The sequence below is a fragment of the Adiantum capillus-veneris genome, chromosome 22 (genome assembly GCF_014529385.1).
Source record: "Adiantum capillus-veneris isolate H3 chromosome 22, ASM1452938v2, whole genome shotgun sequence".
Taxonomy (NCBI): domain Eukaryota; kingdom Viridiplantae; phylum Streptophyta; class Polypodiopsida; order Polypodiales; family Pteridaceae; genus Adiantum; species Adiantum capillus-veneris.
The window spans coordinates 87,238,015-87,254,082 of NC_140952.1; the positions used below are offsets into that span (position 1 = coordinate 87,238,015).

General features: G+C 43.3%; 2 protein-coding genes across 2 annotated transcripts in view; both read left to right on the top strand.

Annotated features, from left to right (window-relative positions):
• LOC147429733 (Nucleotide-diphospho-sugar transferases superfamily protein) overlaps positions 1 to 12,892 on the top strand; it is a 55,597-nt gene extending 42,705 nt beyond the window's left edge. The window contains exons 6-11 of the mRNA XM_086495974.1: positions 10,508 to 10,642; positions 10,838 to 10,927; positions 11,805 to 11,933; positions 12,020 to 12,103; positions 12,182 to 12,246; positions 12,319 to 12,892. Coding sequence (XP_086352100.1) covers positions 10,508 to 10,642; positions 10,838 to 10,927; positions 11,805 to 11,933; positions 12,020 to 12,103; positions 12,182 to 12,246; positions 12,319 to 12,520 — 705 coding nt within the window. The 3' untranslated portion in view covers positions 12,521 to 12,892. The remainder of the gene's footprint in view (positions 1 to 10,507; positions 10,643 to 10,837; positions 10,928 to 11,804; positions 11,934 to 12,019; positions 12,104 to 12,181; positions 12,247 to 12,318) is intronic.
• Positions 12,893 to 15,233: 2,341 nt separating this feature from the next.
• LOC147429734 (uncharacterized) lies at positions 15,234 to 16,068 on the top strand. The gene has a single exon (XM_086495359.1). It carries the CDS (start codon positions 15,400 to 15,402, stop codon positions 16,051 to 16,053), a length of 654 nt encoding a protein of 217 aa, XP_086351485.1. The 5' UTR covers positions 15,234 to 15,399; the 3' UTR covers positions 16,054 to 16,068.

Genomic DNA, 16,068 nt, shown 5'->3' on the forward strand with positions numbered 1-16,068 from the left:
GAACACCTAAAGTCAAAAGCATCCCTACAAGAGGGGGGGCGAGCCCTTTTCCTAGGGATTAGATCAGAGTTACCGGGGAACGTCCCCTAGCCCCCGTTCCGGCGTTCTGGGGGGCAGTTCCCTTCCCGAACGTTCCGAAACGTCCCGGAACGTCTGACGTTCCAGGTGGCCAGGTGGCCAATGCAAACCGGAATGGCCGTTCCGGAACGTTCTGGAACGCCCCCGGAATGTTCCGGAATGCCCTTGGAACGGCCAACGGCTACAAACAAATTTGGCAAAATTTGGAAAAATTGAAGTAAATGTTTGGGCTTCTTTTTGAAGTGTGCAAGGCCTCAAGGACTCATAAAATGCACCTCCCTCCCCCTTTCTCTCCACAAGCTAATCCTCAAGGGTCAAGCTCTCTCCCTCTCACACTCTCAAGATCTCTCCCTCTCAAGACTCACTCTCTCAAGGCTCAAGGCTTCAAGCCTTCAAGCTCTCTTCCTCTCCCTCCCACTCTCTCAAATCTCTCCCTCTCCCTCTCACTCTCTCGAGTCTCTCCCTCTTACTCTCTCAAGCTCTCTCTCTCTCTCTCTCTCTCTCTCATCTTCATCTAGTCATAGCAAGGTTGAATGGTCTTCAAAACGAGTTTTTTGTGAGTATTAGAGTCAAAGCACTCTAATACTCCTTGTATTTAAACACAAGGAGCTAAAAAATGCACTATTTGGGTGTTTTTTAACCTCCCGTTCCGCGCCGTTCCCGTTCCGGACCCCTAGCCGTTCCCCCGTTCCGCGGGGATCCCGTCGCCGTTCCCGTTCCGCGTTCCGGGTAACTATGGATTAGATAGAGAACACACACTCACACTCACAAGGGAAGCCCCAGCTTGAAGAGGCAGCAAGGACACATGTTAGGTCCCTATCCATGTTACCTTCATGTGTTGCTTGAAGCCTAGCCAATAGGCTTCAAAGGGGTCCAATGATAAATTACTTGAATTATCTAATTGTTTTTGCATTTATCAAGTCCTCTCTCTCTCAAAGGGGAAAGGGGGACACTTGTCCAAAGCCTACACCCAATGCTAGAAATTGCCCAAGCTTGTGATTGGCTAGGCTTGGCAAGAGTCAATGAGCTTCAATTATGAGCTAGAAGGGGGGGTCGACCTAGCAAGGAGGGGGCTTGCTTGAGGGGTATACTCACCCACACACACTCACAAACACTCTCATTGTGTACTATGCAAAGTGCAAGAGCTCCCTCTCCTTCTCCAAGCAAGTAGAGGTTGAGAGCCTACACCAACACTCTTGGCTATGGAGTGCAAATCCAACCAAGAGCCATGCTTCAATGCTTAAGCTTGCCATCTCCTTCTTCTTCATTACTATACTATTATGTATGCTAGCACAAGAGTTATGATAAGTGAGGAATTAGTTCTTTCTCCTATGAAATGTTTCTTCTTCCTCTTCCCTATCCTCATTCCCTGCTAGCTCTCTCCACCTTCGCAGGTGTTTGAGGTCTTGGGACCGAGGCTTGGTATAGTTAAAGCTTTCTTCAAGTTTATGCTATGTTTGTGATGCATGAAGCTTTCCATCTTCATTGCATCACCTAGGTCACAAGGAACACAAAGACTGTATTGTAACAAGTCTCTCTTAATGGGAGAAATCATAATACAAATGCTTATTGGAGGGGGGACCGGCTCCACATAAATCCGGTCCTCAACTGTTGTCATGTTCTCTAAATTCTCTCTTTTGCAAAAGTATTGTTCATGCCAAGCTAACTAATTGCTATGATTATGTTGCTATCTTCAATTATGTTCACCCGTTATGCTCACAAAGTTATTTCTCAAAAGTACTCTCATTAATTTCTGCTACTCTCAAGTTAAATAGGCCAATTTCATTACATTTTTAGTCTCAGAAGACATACATAAGGCTAATACACAGCCTTTAGAAGCATGTAAGCGCAAAAGCCCCAGTTTGTAGCATCAAAATTGCATGAAATTGAGCCACAAATGGTCATACATCGACAAAATTTGTCAAATGTGCGTAGATTGCATCAATTTGCACTTTCCCAATTGTAATCGCACCATAAAAACACTTGCAAAAACCTGCGTAAATCTGAAATTTGCTTAAAACACCGCTTGTTTTTCGACAATTTCAGGGTTTTCGGGTAGCGGGGACTTAGCAAAAGTATTCCCACACCTTAATACATCATTTGCAAAACTTGTAATTTCGCTGTGATAACCTGTAATTTCCTGTTTTTGACCTAATTTCAGCCTGTTTTAGGTCAATTTGGGTTGTCGGGAGCTCTATAGTGTGCGGGGACGAGTCCTTTGGCGACGAAATTGCAAATCTCGCGATAAAGTTGACCTTCTTGGCTGAAATTCAGCGTTTGCAAGTTTAGGGGCAAACCCTAATCGGGCTCTAATACTAGTTGATGAGCGTGCGGCGGTGTGTGCAAGTGAAAGAGCACGCGAGGAAGTGCAGTGTGTGCAGAGAGGGGAGGCGAAGGCCAGCAGGAGAGGAAGCGCTAGCAGAAGAGAGAGGGATCACGTTTTTGGGGAAAACTCAATAAGTGAGTTTTGGGTTTTCCCACTTTTATTGTAAGTGACCTTTAAAAAATGTACCTGGACAAAGTATAAAAATGTACAAAAAGGGGTTATTTAGGTCTTTAACCCAACACAGTGGGACCCTAGAGTGGTTTTGGAGAGACCCCTTCTCTTCAACCGACCACCCTGGGATCCCTTTCTTACAGTACACTGTTCGACTGGGCGTCACATTCTAGCAGCACAGAGAGAGGTTTGTCGTGCTGCATCACTTCATTGACAGGAGGAGGGCCTCAGAGCTGAGTTCTTGTCAGGCTTTTGGGAGCGGTTCTGGGACTCCAGACAGCCGAGGCGAGTCACTTTGTTCCAGTGGCTAGTTGCACACAGAGCTATAGTAGTGGAGAGCTGGCTAGTACATAGTGGCCTTTCGACAGCTTGTGGAGCTTGTGACCATCCTTTGAAGAGTTAGCGTCACTATCTGTGGGACATTTGGCGGGCCCGTAGCTTCCGCATCTTCGAAGCTCGCCGTGTCCCACCGTGGAGACTGTTCGTGACTTTCGACTGGAGTTGATCCATACTCTCAGGGGTCAATTCGAGAGACTTCAGGGCAGCTCCGACCGCATGAGGGAGCGTAGAGAGGCCTTCCTGCGACTGTGGCGCCCATGGTCCTTCTTCACCATGGTCTAGGGTGAGCCCAGATAGCACTACCGCCCACCTGTGTGGCTTTTTCCTGCTCCCACCTCTTGATTTAGCCCCCATTGTACATATGTTGTTTCTCATTGGGAGAGTCTCCCCTTATGGTTGATGTAGCCCTCTCTAGTAGAGGTGGTTGTTGCCCTATGGGCAGCTTTATTAACTAATGGAAGGATCTTTTTCTCGGAAAAAAAAGATTGTGCAAGGCTGATTTCATTGCATCATTCACACATTAGAACATCAAATCATGCACATAACTTGAAGAGAATAACATAATTAAGATTGACAACTTATTGAGGGTCGGATTTGCTTGGAACCGCCTCCCCCTCTAAAAAGGACTTTGTATTATAATTCTCTCAATGAGAGCCTTGATTACAATACAAACTGGTGCTCTTGTGGAGGTTTCCTCGAACTAAGAAGATGATGAGCTTCATGATTCCATGGTGTAAGCCTTCTTCTCAAGCCCCAGCGGGGAGACAGAACTGTGGGGATGGATGTAGATGAGGGTGAAGAGAAATATTTCTTAAGCAAAGAAGTAGTATTTTGTATATGCTTACTCTATGAGCAAGCTCTTACCATAGCTAGAATAATAAAGAAGATAAGAAGAGCTCCCATGAATCTTCTTGCTTGGATTTGCATCCATAGTCAAGAGCTTAAGCATAAAGACCATCTCTTGAGCTCCCATGTGAGAGGGAGAGAGAGAGGACTTGCTTTGTCACCAAGGAGCACTTGAGAGTGTGCGAGAATGAGAGAGAGCAAGAAAAATCCTACGAGACCTCTCATTTTGCTCAACCCCCACTTGCCAAAATATTCAAAATGGAATGCTAGTGCATGGGCCAATGATAAGTGAAGACTTTAAAATGCAACTAAGTGCATATGCTAAGGCATGTCCCCTCCCACGCTTGCTATTATTGAACAACTCGCCCGCTCCTCTTTTGACTTGAATTTGGCAAGGGTACACACACACACGCATACACTTTTTCCAACTTCTCATAAAGCAAGTGCAAGCTACTTTAGACATGTGGCCTAGCCAAACTTAGAAGAGAAGGATTAGAGTCAACTTTTTAAAAATGGTAGGGTTGAAGTAGCCTTAGTCTTTTGCTTTTCCCTTGCATTAAATAAACACCATAGACTTGCCTTTAATCTAACTAGCTCATGTGCAAGACCTTTGCATTATCCTTTGGAGGCTCTAGGAAGCTGACCCGGACTAGAGTCTTCCTACTCATTTAGGACTTGCTAAATTCATAGCAGCCACGGTACGGGACATGAGGTTTAATACGCGGTGTACAATACGCGTACTGGACGTATTTTTGAGAATAAAAAATAGAATGCGTCAACTTTGTTAGATATGATACCTTAATAAGAACAAATGAAATGGGTCATGTACCTCCTCAATGATTCTTCAATGTTTAATCATAGCATACATAAAGAAGCACCATGAAGCTCTAAACACACTCGACCAACTAGCAAAAGACGTTAGAATAGAATACGTTTTGAGCAAAAAAACGCTAGAATAGAAAACATTATGAGACGCACTGTACGTTTCAATACGGGATGTCCCATATTCTAAATAAAGTACGTGTATTATAGCTGCTTTGGCTAAATTAAGACAGCTTTGGTAAACTTAAATTTACCATTGGGCTTTGGAGAATCACCTCCTGTGTAAAATTCTCAGCAGAGTCCTCGAGAGTTTTTTTGCTAAATTTAGACTTTCTCCAGCAAGTTTAAATTTTATCGTAAGGCTCCCAAACTTCATGCTTGGAGTCTAATGAGTAAATTTGATTACTTGAAATTTACATAGCTAGTTTCTATTTTTAGACTCCTATTTTCTCTTGTTCTCTTTTATTTTACTAAGACTTAAGTCGCCAATTTAATATGGAAAATACTTTTAGAAGGTTAGAAATCAATTTTCATGACATAATGTAGTCCATGTGAGTCTCTTAAGACCTTTCACAAGTGAAGTGCCAGTGGACAGGGAGCAACTAGAAGTGGAAGAGACCGAAGAGATCCTCATTCGAGAGCAAGTACTGACGCACAAAGAAAGGAGAGTGAAAGGGCTGAACCACAAATATTTGGTTAAGTTCAGGAATTAGCCAACTCTTATGCCAAATGGATGGAGGAGGACTTATTAGATACTCCCTAGATACTAGAGCTTTACCTGGAGGCTTTTGGTTTAACTATTTTGAAAGTCATCAATGAATCAGCAAGTTGAATCTGGTGTGGTGCAGATTGCACAAGAGGGGAGTCACTCCACTCCTTTGTCACAGGTCACCTTGGTGGGAATAAAGTCGTTGATTTCTTGAGAGATTTCAGGGATAGTGATAGACTGACAATATTCTGCTGAACGACTTTATATAAAGATGTACTTTGAAATGATAATTTCTAAATTCTCATATGAGATCTCGACGGGGATAATGATGTGAATATTCAATGATATTCGTCTTTGTGCAAGTGTTGGATGTGTGTAGTTTAGTACATCAGTACTTAGAGTTAGTGTCTTCTGAGCTAGTTTTTTCCCTACGGCTCTTTTGCAAGCGTAATTGAGGGCGATTACAATTCTTTTAAAGGGGGGTATGTTACAAACTGATGAAGTGGCATGCCTAAACGTCTGGCCGAGAATCCACTTGGAGTTAAGAGTAAAAACCCCCAAAACAACTTACACATATTGGTTGAGTGGTCCCAAAAGAGGGTTAGGGTTAAAAACCTAGCCCTACCAACTTACAGAACCCGACCATGGACCTAAACCCGTAAATTATAAAACAAGACCCTCATCAAACACAGACCTTCTTTTTGAGCATGTGTACGCCACAAATGAGACAAAATAGATGACATAAGAGAAGCGAGACATTGACGGGGCCAGTGTAAGAGTGGCAAATAGAACTGAACATAAGCCATTGAAACACTTTGTACGATTCGCAAACGAACATGGGAAGGCCATGTGGATAATTTCCCGCAATACAATTTGACATTGAGGCGTTGCATAACCCAATCCACTTTTTGAGTGTGTGTGACATTCCAACCAATTGGATACCACAAATGACTGACAATCACATTTGGAGAAATAATCACACTTGGCTGGCCACACCAAATTATGCCAATCACAAGGATCAATTGACAAAAGCTTTGATTTGCGGAAATTAACTCTAAGACTAGCCGCAAGCCCATACATTTCCATTTCCAAAGTGTCCATAATCATTTGGACATTAACCTATTGATTGCGAGGCAAAAACAAAGATTCATCTATAGAAGCCTGCCCACTGAAATTCTGACCTGAGGGTAATTGCAAGCCATGAAGACGACTAGCAGATGTCAAGTGCGCGTGCGCGTGCGTGTGCATGTGTGTAGCATACAACACGCACATGCACACACACACAGATCCGTCCCTCCCCCCCCCCCCCTGATTTGCTTGCACACTGCAATTGAGAGCAGGTTGCAGGGCATGGCTGAGAGCGGCAGCAATGAGGGCAAGGCTCTGAGACCGAGGGGACTAATCTCCACCCATCCATGCTCTATATAGGCCCTTGGCCTGCTAAACATAGAGACCCCCTTGATTGCATGTCCGTCCTGGCCCTACTCGGTCCTACCCTTGGCATGACATTACTCCCCCCTTGAAGAAGCGTTTTCGTCCTCGAAAACAGGAGTGGTGATACACTAATGTTTTCCACAGTGGCATCCTTCATGGATCCAGCTGTTTGCTTGACCGAAACACGGATCGATAGGAGGTTCAATGAAACCAAGAGTAACATCTTGATTTTCACATTGTTGTCCATTTGCAATCCTCTTGTGTTACCGGCTCCTATCCAATCATAGTGTGTAGACTCCATTTAGAACGCACATGGGCACCAGTAATACGTATTCAAGGTTAACGAATCCACTGTCTTGTTTATATGGTTGCAGGTGAAAATGCTATCTTTACTTAAAATGGTTTAACTTAGCTGCTGTCTGATTTCGAAGATCTCTGTTGATTTCAACTTGGATGACCTCCATAACTCTATTACTTTTGTATAGGATCATTGGAATGATGCCTCATTCTTATTATATTGTACAAAAATGAATCTTATAATTAAAGAATTTTTGTACAAATTATAGTCGAGTAATCTAAAGCTAGTTGTCTTTTGAACGTTAAGTTCTTTTGTGTATATGTACTAAGTTTAACACAACAATACACGTCCTAAACACAAGGCCCTCCTAGGTCAGTGGGATGACCAGGATGTTGGCTTTAGATTATTTTTTGTCTATAGGCTTTGATTGACCCGTTGTCTATAATTCCTTGTTAGGTTGACAGGTGTTAGGCGGTCTTTCTTTGACTATAGATTGGTTCCTGCTCACGGCTATTATAATCTTTCGGCTCTGCCGGTTTTAGGTTGCAGGTTGATCCAAATTTACTCACCCATGTTTAATTAATTTAATTCTTGTGTTTTGAGGAACATACTACCCTTAAACGGACTGTTCGTATTAGGATTATCTACGACCCTGAGAAACATACAAAAATCTTGGAAAACATTTTCGAAAGACTATGAAAAACCTCCACATTATTTTTCTCTCTCTCTCTCTCTCTCACACACACACACACACACACACACACACACACACACACACTATAAGGTGCAGCGGAAGTGAGTGTTGAACTTTACTCACGATGATTGCTCCGAACTGTGCTCAAGGTTTCTTTTTTCTTACGGAAGGGAGAGCCTTCTGTTTCTTTAATGAGAGAGTGCAAGTGATTACAAACAAAGTGGATAAACACTGTGAATGAAGGTGCTGAGAGTGAGAGATAGAGAGAGAAGAATATGACACCAGAATGTTGTCAAACCCTCCTCCAAAAGGCCCACTCTCTATGGCGAGAGTGGTCTACTATTGATTGCACAAATCTCTAGAATGCTTGGACTTGCCGACGATGTCGACGACGATGAGGACGACGACGAGACGGTCTGAAAACTGAAATCGCTAAGGGCTGAAATCTACAAATCTTTATCTGCTGAATTCTGACTCTATGTTGGTGACGATGTCGATGGTGACGATGCGACGACGATGCGCTGAAAATGTAGATGCTGAAATCTGCGTTTTCCGGGCTGAAACTGCAAACTTTGGTGGATCTGACCGTGCGGCGAGGATCTGTTGCGGGAAGGTGAGATCTGTGAGGTTCGGGGGTCCTACTGCAAAGTCTAACTACTGAAAACTGAAAACGCTGGTGCTCCTTGGTGTTCCGTTGTGGTGAAAATGAAAAACGCCGTGGCTGATCTGCAAACCAAAAACGCTAGGGCTGAAAACTGTCTGCTGTGGGAAATCTGCTAACGCTAGGGCTGATCCGCTGTGGTGCTGTGGAATCTGCTAACGCTAGGGCTGATATGCTGTCTCTTGTTGTTGCCGAGGCTGCTCTGTCATGCAAAAACGCCAAGGCCTTTGCTGCGATGCAAAAATGCTAGGTTTGTTGATGGGGGTCCTGCTGAGAAGGTGACTGTTGAACGCAGAGTTTCTGCTGCCTCTTCTGCCAGAAAGTGCTAGCGCGTGGTTTCTATAAATACTTGCTTAGTGAATTTGCCCTACCCAATTCCCAACAAAAGTCACTTAAAAATAATAAGTGAAAAATGTCAAAAAGAGGGAAAATAGGTCTATGCACTGTAAAAATGCTCCTGATGGGTTCTGATGGAAATCTGATGATCATGCTGTGTGCAACCTGAGGATATGCATCTAATCTAAGAGTCTGGACATGCACGGTCTGCAAACAGACTCACAAAAGTGCAAGAACACTTCCTAATCTAACTGAACTGAACCCATGTCATGAAGCAGCTTGTCCACATACACATAGGGTTAGATGTGCACGTGACACACACACACACACACACACACATAGAGGCAGCAGGTAGGCAGGTCCATGTGAGTTTCTTACATGCAAGAGATAAGAGCAAGCCATTTGTGATGTGTGCACGAGTAACATGATTTGTATAAGAGTTATGTGGGGCCCAGGGGGTAAAATGCTCGCTGCTGGTGTTTCTGGCCCGCCCCAATGTGCCAGCAACTCCTCCTCTCTTCTCACCATGCTTGGCTGGCTTTGACTTCAGCTGCCGAGGGGAGCATTCTTCACCCGGCACCATGGCGGTAGAGGCAGATACGTCACCATGGTGATAGAGGCAGATACGCCACCATTGCATATCAGAGTATATTTTCTTGGTGCCAATCAGGAGGGGTGAGGGTATAGAGTTTGCAACTGGCTTCTCATTTCCTTTGTGCGGGAGAAGTCAGCATGAGTGGTTGATGTATAATGTTATCAGTTGCCTCAGAATGCAAGTCTTGGAGCTTTCCCATTCTGAGTGACCTGGGGGTGATGGACTTGCTTAAGACTTTTTGGCCTTTAGGACGTTCTTGTTTAACAGTTTCAGATGGTTTTGGTTCGCTACATTTTCCCATAAGCATGATTGGGGACCCACTATGTACTTCTTGTTATGTATTCATTAATGAGAATTTGAGGCTAGAGACACAGGCATGGTGGGCGGCGAGAGGATCCTGGCCAATGCTTTGATAGCTAACCTGTCACATTGGATTATTGCAGTCTTGCAGTTGCTTGGATGCGGATTGTTCCTTATGGAAGCGACTTGCGAAGATTGTGTGTTTTGTTGTTGCAGCAGTCTGTCTTTTCAGGTTCCCCATGAGGTGGTTTCATGGATGTGCATGGGCAGGGGGGACCTCAGTTGGTCAGTTGAGAGAGGAGCTACAACATGGTTTGATGGGGGGTGCGTTGATTTTCTGATAATTCAGGAGCACCATCTGTACTCTTTGGACTCTCTGGGGACCAAAGGGTTCTTATTGTAGTTCATTCTTTGGGAATGTACACATTAGAGTCTCCCGAAAACCCTAAGAAGCAGTATATTTTGTGATCGGGGCTGTCACAGTCTGAGCGCCAGTGGCAACATGCCATGTCAGTGTGATTGGGTCACTGTATCCCACAAAGAACTGGAGTGAGAGTCTTTGACTGATTGTATAATGAAGTACTCATCATGCTTAATAAGGCACTCTAAGTTGGTGTGGCAGCATTTGACATGGTATTGGTCACTCCTTGTCTCCTTTTGTTAGGGGCCCTGCATGTTTGTAGTTTACTTTGTTAATGGGTTGGTTATTTGACCCTTCAATAAACATTGTTGTGCTGAGTGCTGAGTGTGTTCAATTGAATTTCTTTACATGCACTTCTGCTATTGATATTCCTGAGGATCTTAGTGCGTGCCTTGCTCATTTCTCTTTTGTTGTTACTGATCTTTGAAGGAGCTTTAAATTTTGCACAGAGTTATTTATTTTTGAATATTTCCCCAGATCATTGTTGTCGATGATGGAAGCACTGACAAAACAGTAAAAGTGGCGTTCGATTATGTTCGAAAGCATACACTAGATCGAGTTCGTGTCATTAAGCTAGGAAGAAATTATGGCAAAGGTGCAGCTGTGAGAAAAGTGAGTGATTTTGTTGTAAACTGCACTTAATACCCATAGGCACTGTTTCAAATTGTACATCAATCATGCTTATTGCCTGGTCCTTTTATTATTTGCATTCTTTGATGTTAACCAGAGAATCTTTTTGCATCATGTAATGTTGCTGTTAAGTCCAGTCATGATGTTATCCATTAATAGGCTTATTGCTGTTTGAAGGGTATGCTCTGCGCAAGAGGTGAGCTCCTACTCATGCTCGATGCTGATGGGGCAACAAAGATCACAGACCTGGAAAAGCTTGAAACTGAGGTACACAAAAGGTCGGCTAGAAAGCTTTTTTGCTTGTCTTGATTCAAATTATTGCTAATCATGTCTCTTATGTTTAAATTGAAAAACAAGATTGGGGATAGTTTCATTCTTCTAGGTTTCTTTCTAGGTGTGTTTTTTTGTGGTGAGGATAGTGGACTGGCATACGGTTCTTTTTCTTCAACTGAAGTTTTAGCTCAATTTTCCACTTGCATCATTCTACTCGGTATGCAAAGTTTCCATGTGGAGGTCACTCGTATGGCATAGTGCTCTTTGTAAACTTTCAAGGCAGCTCTTGAGTTTGGTTTGTGTAAGTTGAATAAACAAGGTCGCTCAGGCATAAACTCCCACTTTTGCACTTATATTTCATGAAACCAGTTAATTTATGCGACTTCTACGATTTAGGTCGAACTAGCTGTAAGCCAATCAGTACTGTCTTGTAAGAGCACAAGAACTTATGTCGATTAGCCTGGTCTGGCCCGTCAGAGTGCTGCCTGTGAGAAAACATTGTTTGTACTAATTTAAACGCCTACCCTTGTTGGTTTTATAGTACATTGCACATAATAGCAACACTTGTGGCACTCCAAATTCTATATGCCTTGAAAACCTCTCTAGCAAGTTAGGCTCTGCTAAAATGCATTCCTGACTGCTGATGTTGACTCAGATATGGGCACACGGGTGAGTTGGTGGTTGTCACCCAGTTAGTGTACCTCTAAGCAAATACAGTTAGGTTTTGTTAGCTCAGAAAATTTTGTTTTTTGCATTAACCTTTTTCATACGTATAAGGTTCATGTTTTTAAGTAGGCTGGACCTTTGAGCAAGGCAAAAATGCTTATGGTTCCATTCATTGAGCCTGGACTGTTTTTTGCATGATTTGCAGATCAAAAACATGGCAGAGCAACAGAGTAGCTTAAGGGCAAATAGAGCTGGCCCACCACTAGGAGTGGGAGATTCATCTGTTGTGGTGTTTGGATCGCGTGCTCACCTTGAGCAAAAAGCACTGGCAACAGTAAGACCTAGACCTGAGCGTGCCATTTACAATGGCTCTGATCATAATTTCCTTAGCTTTGTGCTATGTTTCAAATTTTGCTCCAGAGAAAATGGTACCGGAATTTTCTTATGAAAGGATTTCACTTCTGTGTGCTTTTGGTTGCTGGGAGAGGAGTTCGTGACACACAAGTGATAGTCTGACCCTAATTTTCATATTCAAATAATGGGAAATTGTTACCGAATGTGAATTCGATAAATTTTATGCAGTGTGGCTTCAAAATGTTCACCCGAGCTGCAGCTCGACAGCTGTTTGTCAACTTGCGGTTGAAAAGGTTAGTGGGTTTGCAATATACGGTCAATGTTTATAGTACTCAAAAGTGATTTGATCATATATTTACATACAGGTGGTGCTTCGATGTGGAGCTTGTATACCTCTGCAAAAAGCTGCGCATTCCCATCCGAGAAGTAGCCGTGACCTGGACAGAAATACCAGGCTCCAAGGTGAAGCTTTTGAGCATCGTTCACATGCTCATCGAGCTGGTTTTGATTCGTCTAGGATATGGTCTGCAAATATGGAAGATTCAAAGAGACTTTATGATCAAGTGAAGGAGTGGATGTTGGACATTTTCATCAGAAGTGTTATTCTTGACTCTCACCCCTGGAGAAGAGCCGAAAGCATCTTGAATCGAATGAGCAGCAGCCGAGAAGCCAAAAATAATACATTATGCTGGCGATTTTTCGCCAATTTGACAACCCTGATACCGGTACTATTGATCATACCATTGGAGAAAGTGCTTTGGCAGAGCCGTTTCAATGAATGCCAACGTGCAGAAGTACTGTAAGAACAAATTTTTTAAATTTCTGCCAAAGATTTGGCAGAATCTGTTTAGCAGTGCCTCTTGTACCTTTCTCACTGGTTTGTATACAACTTGCACTAAATATTATACTAATTTAAACCCGCTGTGTCTTTGAAGCTTTGATTGAATGTAGATCACTTTGTTTAAATTAGACAATATTTTCCATTTTCTCAGTGGTGAGCACCAAAAATTGTTGGGCAAACAAACAAATGGGGTACCATGTCGCCCAAGACTGTCGAATTTACAGGCAGAAATGACATACTTTGATGGGACATGGCAAGTACTTTTCGAGCAAACATGCCTTTCCATTTGTGTCTATTTACAAAGAAACATGAGGAGTTTGTAGCCCACTGGCAATTTGGCCCAAAAAAAGTGGATACTCTCACCTCACAAATCAATGAGCAGAGTAGCCAAAGCTTCAATAAAGGAGAGTAGAGTTGTAGGCCTAGAGGGTGGCCATGAGTCACCAATAGACCCACGAGTAAACCGAAAACAACAAACAATTGACCTTGAAAGAACACTGAAAATGAGACCGGTGGAGCAGAGTTCTCCATGTCTGCAAATTGCAACCGTGTAATGATCTGCCAGAGTGACCCCTCAGGTCTCCTTTTAAAGGCACACACACCCAAAACCAGTTGAAAAACTTAACGAAAAATCTCTCGTGCCTAAAAAGTGGACACCCACAAGAACGGAATTCAAAGAGAGTCCATACTAGCATGTCAGCATCGGGTGGTGGCACATCAACACTCGAATTGTGCCATGTTTCTCATCGTGAATCACAGCAACACACTTAGCTCCGGTCCGTCCCTCTTGGCCAATGCTCTCCTCATCCAATCCGGTATGGTAATCTTGCATCATATCTGTGCACCAACAGCACTTAAACCATGCACTAGCACAAAGAACATTGGTCATTGAACAACCATTAATCCTATTCACATCTTTATCCCTGTCGTGATCATTATGAATCATTTAGCCATCACTCCCAAATTTCACACCTCATTGGTAATTTGAGACAACATAGGAGGCATTTCACCCTACATATACTCAGTCAAACAAATACTAATCAATTGGTTTTAAGGAATTCCAACCATAACACCAGGTAACAATTCATACAGCAAACCATTGTCAGCACATCAATACCTCCCAACTGTCAAAGACAAATCGATTGACTCTTGTCTTAATTTGTGGTAGTTTGTAACAAAGGTGTGGAGTTCCACTTTCCATACAGAGTAAATAGTTCAACCAAGTACTTTTGGATGAGCTTACCCTTCATTTTCCTTTCCTTGTGCATTGCAACTTGCTGAGGCTCAATAATTTTTTTCTCAGGTTGCTACTCTTGCTCCTTGGCCTTTGGCACCTCACCTCTATAAAGTCGTAATCCTTCAAGTATCTCACACCTGAACTTTGAGAGGTTCGTAATAGACTTACATGAAAAGATTGTGAATCCTTTTAAGTACTTGACAACTTAAGTCAAAAGGACGCATCATTGCTCTTCTCAGACATTTTGAAGGGCCCATAGGATCACAAACTTGGCTGTGGAAACACACAATTCGGACCAAAAACCCACCAGCATAACCTATCGATACAGAGCAATTAGAAGAGATGTGGGCACAAATGGAACAAGCTAAGCTTACAGAATAAGAAGCCCAAAAGGCTGCAAAGGAGACAAAGAAGGTCGAGGAGAGGGTTGACATAGACAATTCAATGGAGAGTTCACTCTCTCAATCAGAGCAACACTTTTATGAAGATTATGGATATGAAACAACGCAGGTTAACACCTCTCAACCAAAGACTTCATAAGCGCAAGACACACAAGGGGAAACAAAAGATCAGGACAGTTGTCCAAAGCCACAAAATCCGTATGTGGTAACAGAGGAGATACGGCGACCAGTGCCTATACCTAGCACTTCAACGTGACAATGGAGTATGGTTGACCCTTACTACCAAGATTTACAGAGGGTAGCGACTGAGATGTACAATGTGGCGATGCAAGAGCATGCACATGATCAGAATACAGTCTTAACATTGCAGGGTGAACTCACAAAAGTTTATGCCGAGCTACATATACTAAAAAATAAAAAGAGGAGCTGATCATAGAGGCTCAGATTACCTGACAAGAAGCGCGAGAATCGTGAAGTCAACTACTCCCCCAAAAGCAAGAGTTACTTGAAGCCTATGAAGAAATAGCCGCCGCTAAACGAGCTATTGCAGTTCATAAAGAACTAATCAACGATCTACAATTAGTCTTTTTAGACGTCTACAACCAATCGGATGCATTGGAAAACTAGCTGACAATGGCAAAAATACAACTAGTAAGTGCTGAGGAAGAGCTAATGGCCCAACACCGCATTATAGAGAAAATCAAGGCAAATCCTCGATTGACGAGACTAGCAGAGACGAGCACAACACCTTCCGATGCCAGTTCAAGTATCTCAAAGCTAGAGCGGGCTGTTAGAATACAGGAGAGAATGTGGCAAGCCGCCACTACAGCTGCCGTGTCTAGAGAGGAAGCTCTCTAAGCAGAAAATGCTACCCTTAAAAAACGAGAATAAAGATTTGAAAGCACAAGTGGCTGCATTAATGACAAATCTTGATTGAACCAACAATATTTTCCATACACAGGTGAACATGGAGACAATGACCAAGGTGTCCTATGACGACACACATAATGAAGGAGATGCCCAACAGGGACCACAACAAATCCAACAGCAAGGGTCCTCCTCTCAAGCCACTTGCCCTACTACAAGCATAGATCAGGGTAAGGGACAACATGAAATAGGAGGGGGGGGGTGTTGGAAAATTCCAACAAAGATTCCAGTTTATTTTTGTTGGGGTCAGCCCAACTTGGGAGCCTTAGGTCTGCAATCGTGCAAACCCCCCCCCCCCCCCCCCCCCCCCGGGGCGTCCTTCTCGCCATGTCCATCCGAGAAGCAATTCGCTTCTTGTGCGTTGCTCAGCAAGTGGTATCAGAGCTTTTGGCATAGAATCCTAAGCTTGGAGATCTCTCTGCAAATTGCGGATAGGGAGTCGAAAGAGCTTCATAGCAGCAGACCGTGTAGGGAGTCGAAAGAGCTTCATAGCAGCAAACACGGTCTCTTTGACGGGAATCCTCCACTTCAAGAGATTAATTTCAAGGTGTCGAATGCCAGCTTGGATTGCAATGAGCCATTTGCATGCGAGCTCATTAGCACAAAGAAGGAGGACAAGCATTGTGGTGAAGGCAATGAGGCCAGTGGTCCACATCACTCACTGACGTCATGGCTGATAGCTCACGATCCATGACAATATTTTTTAAAA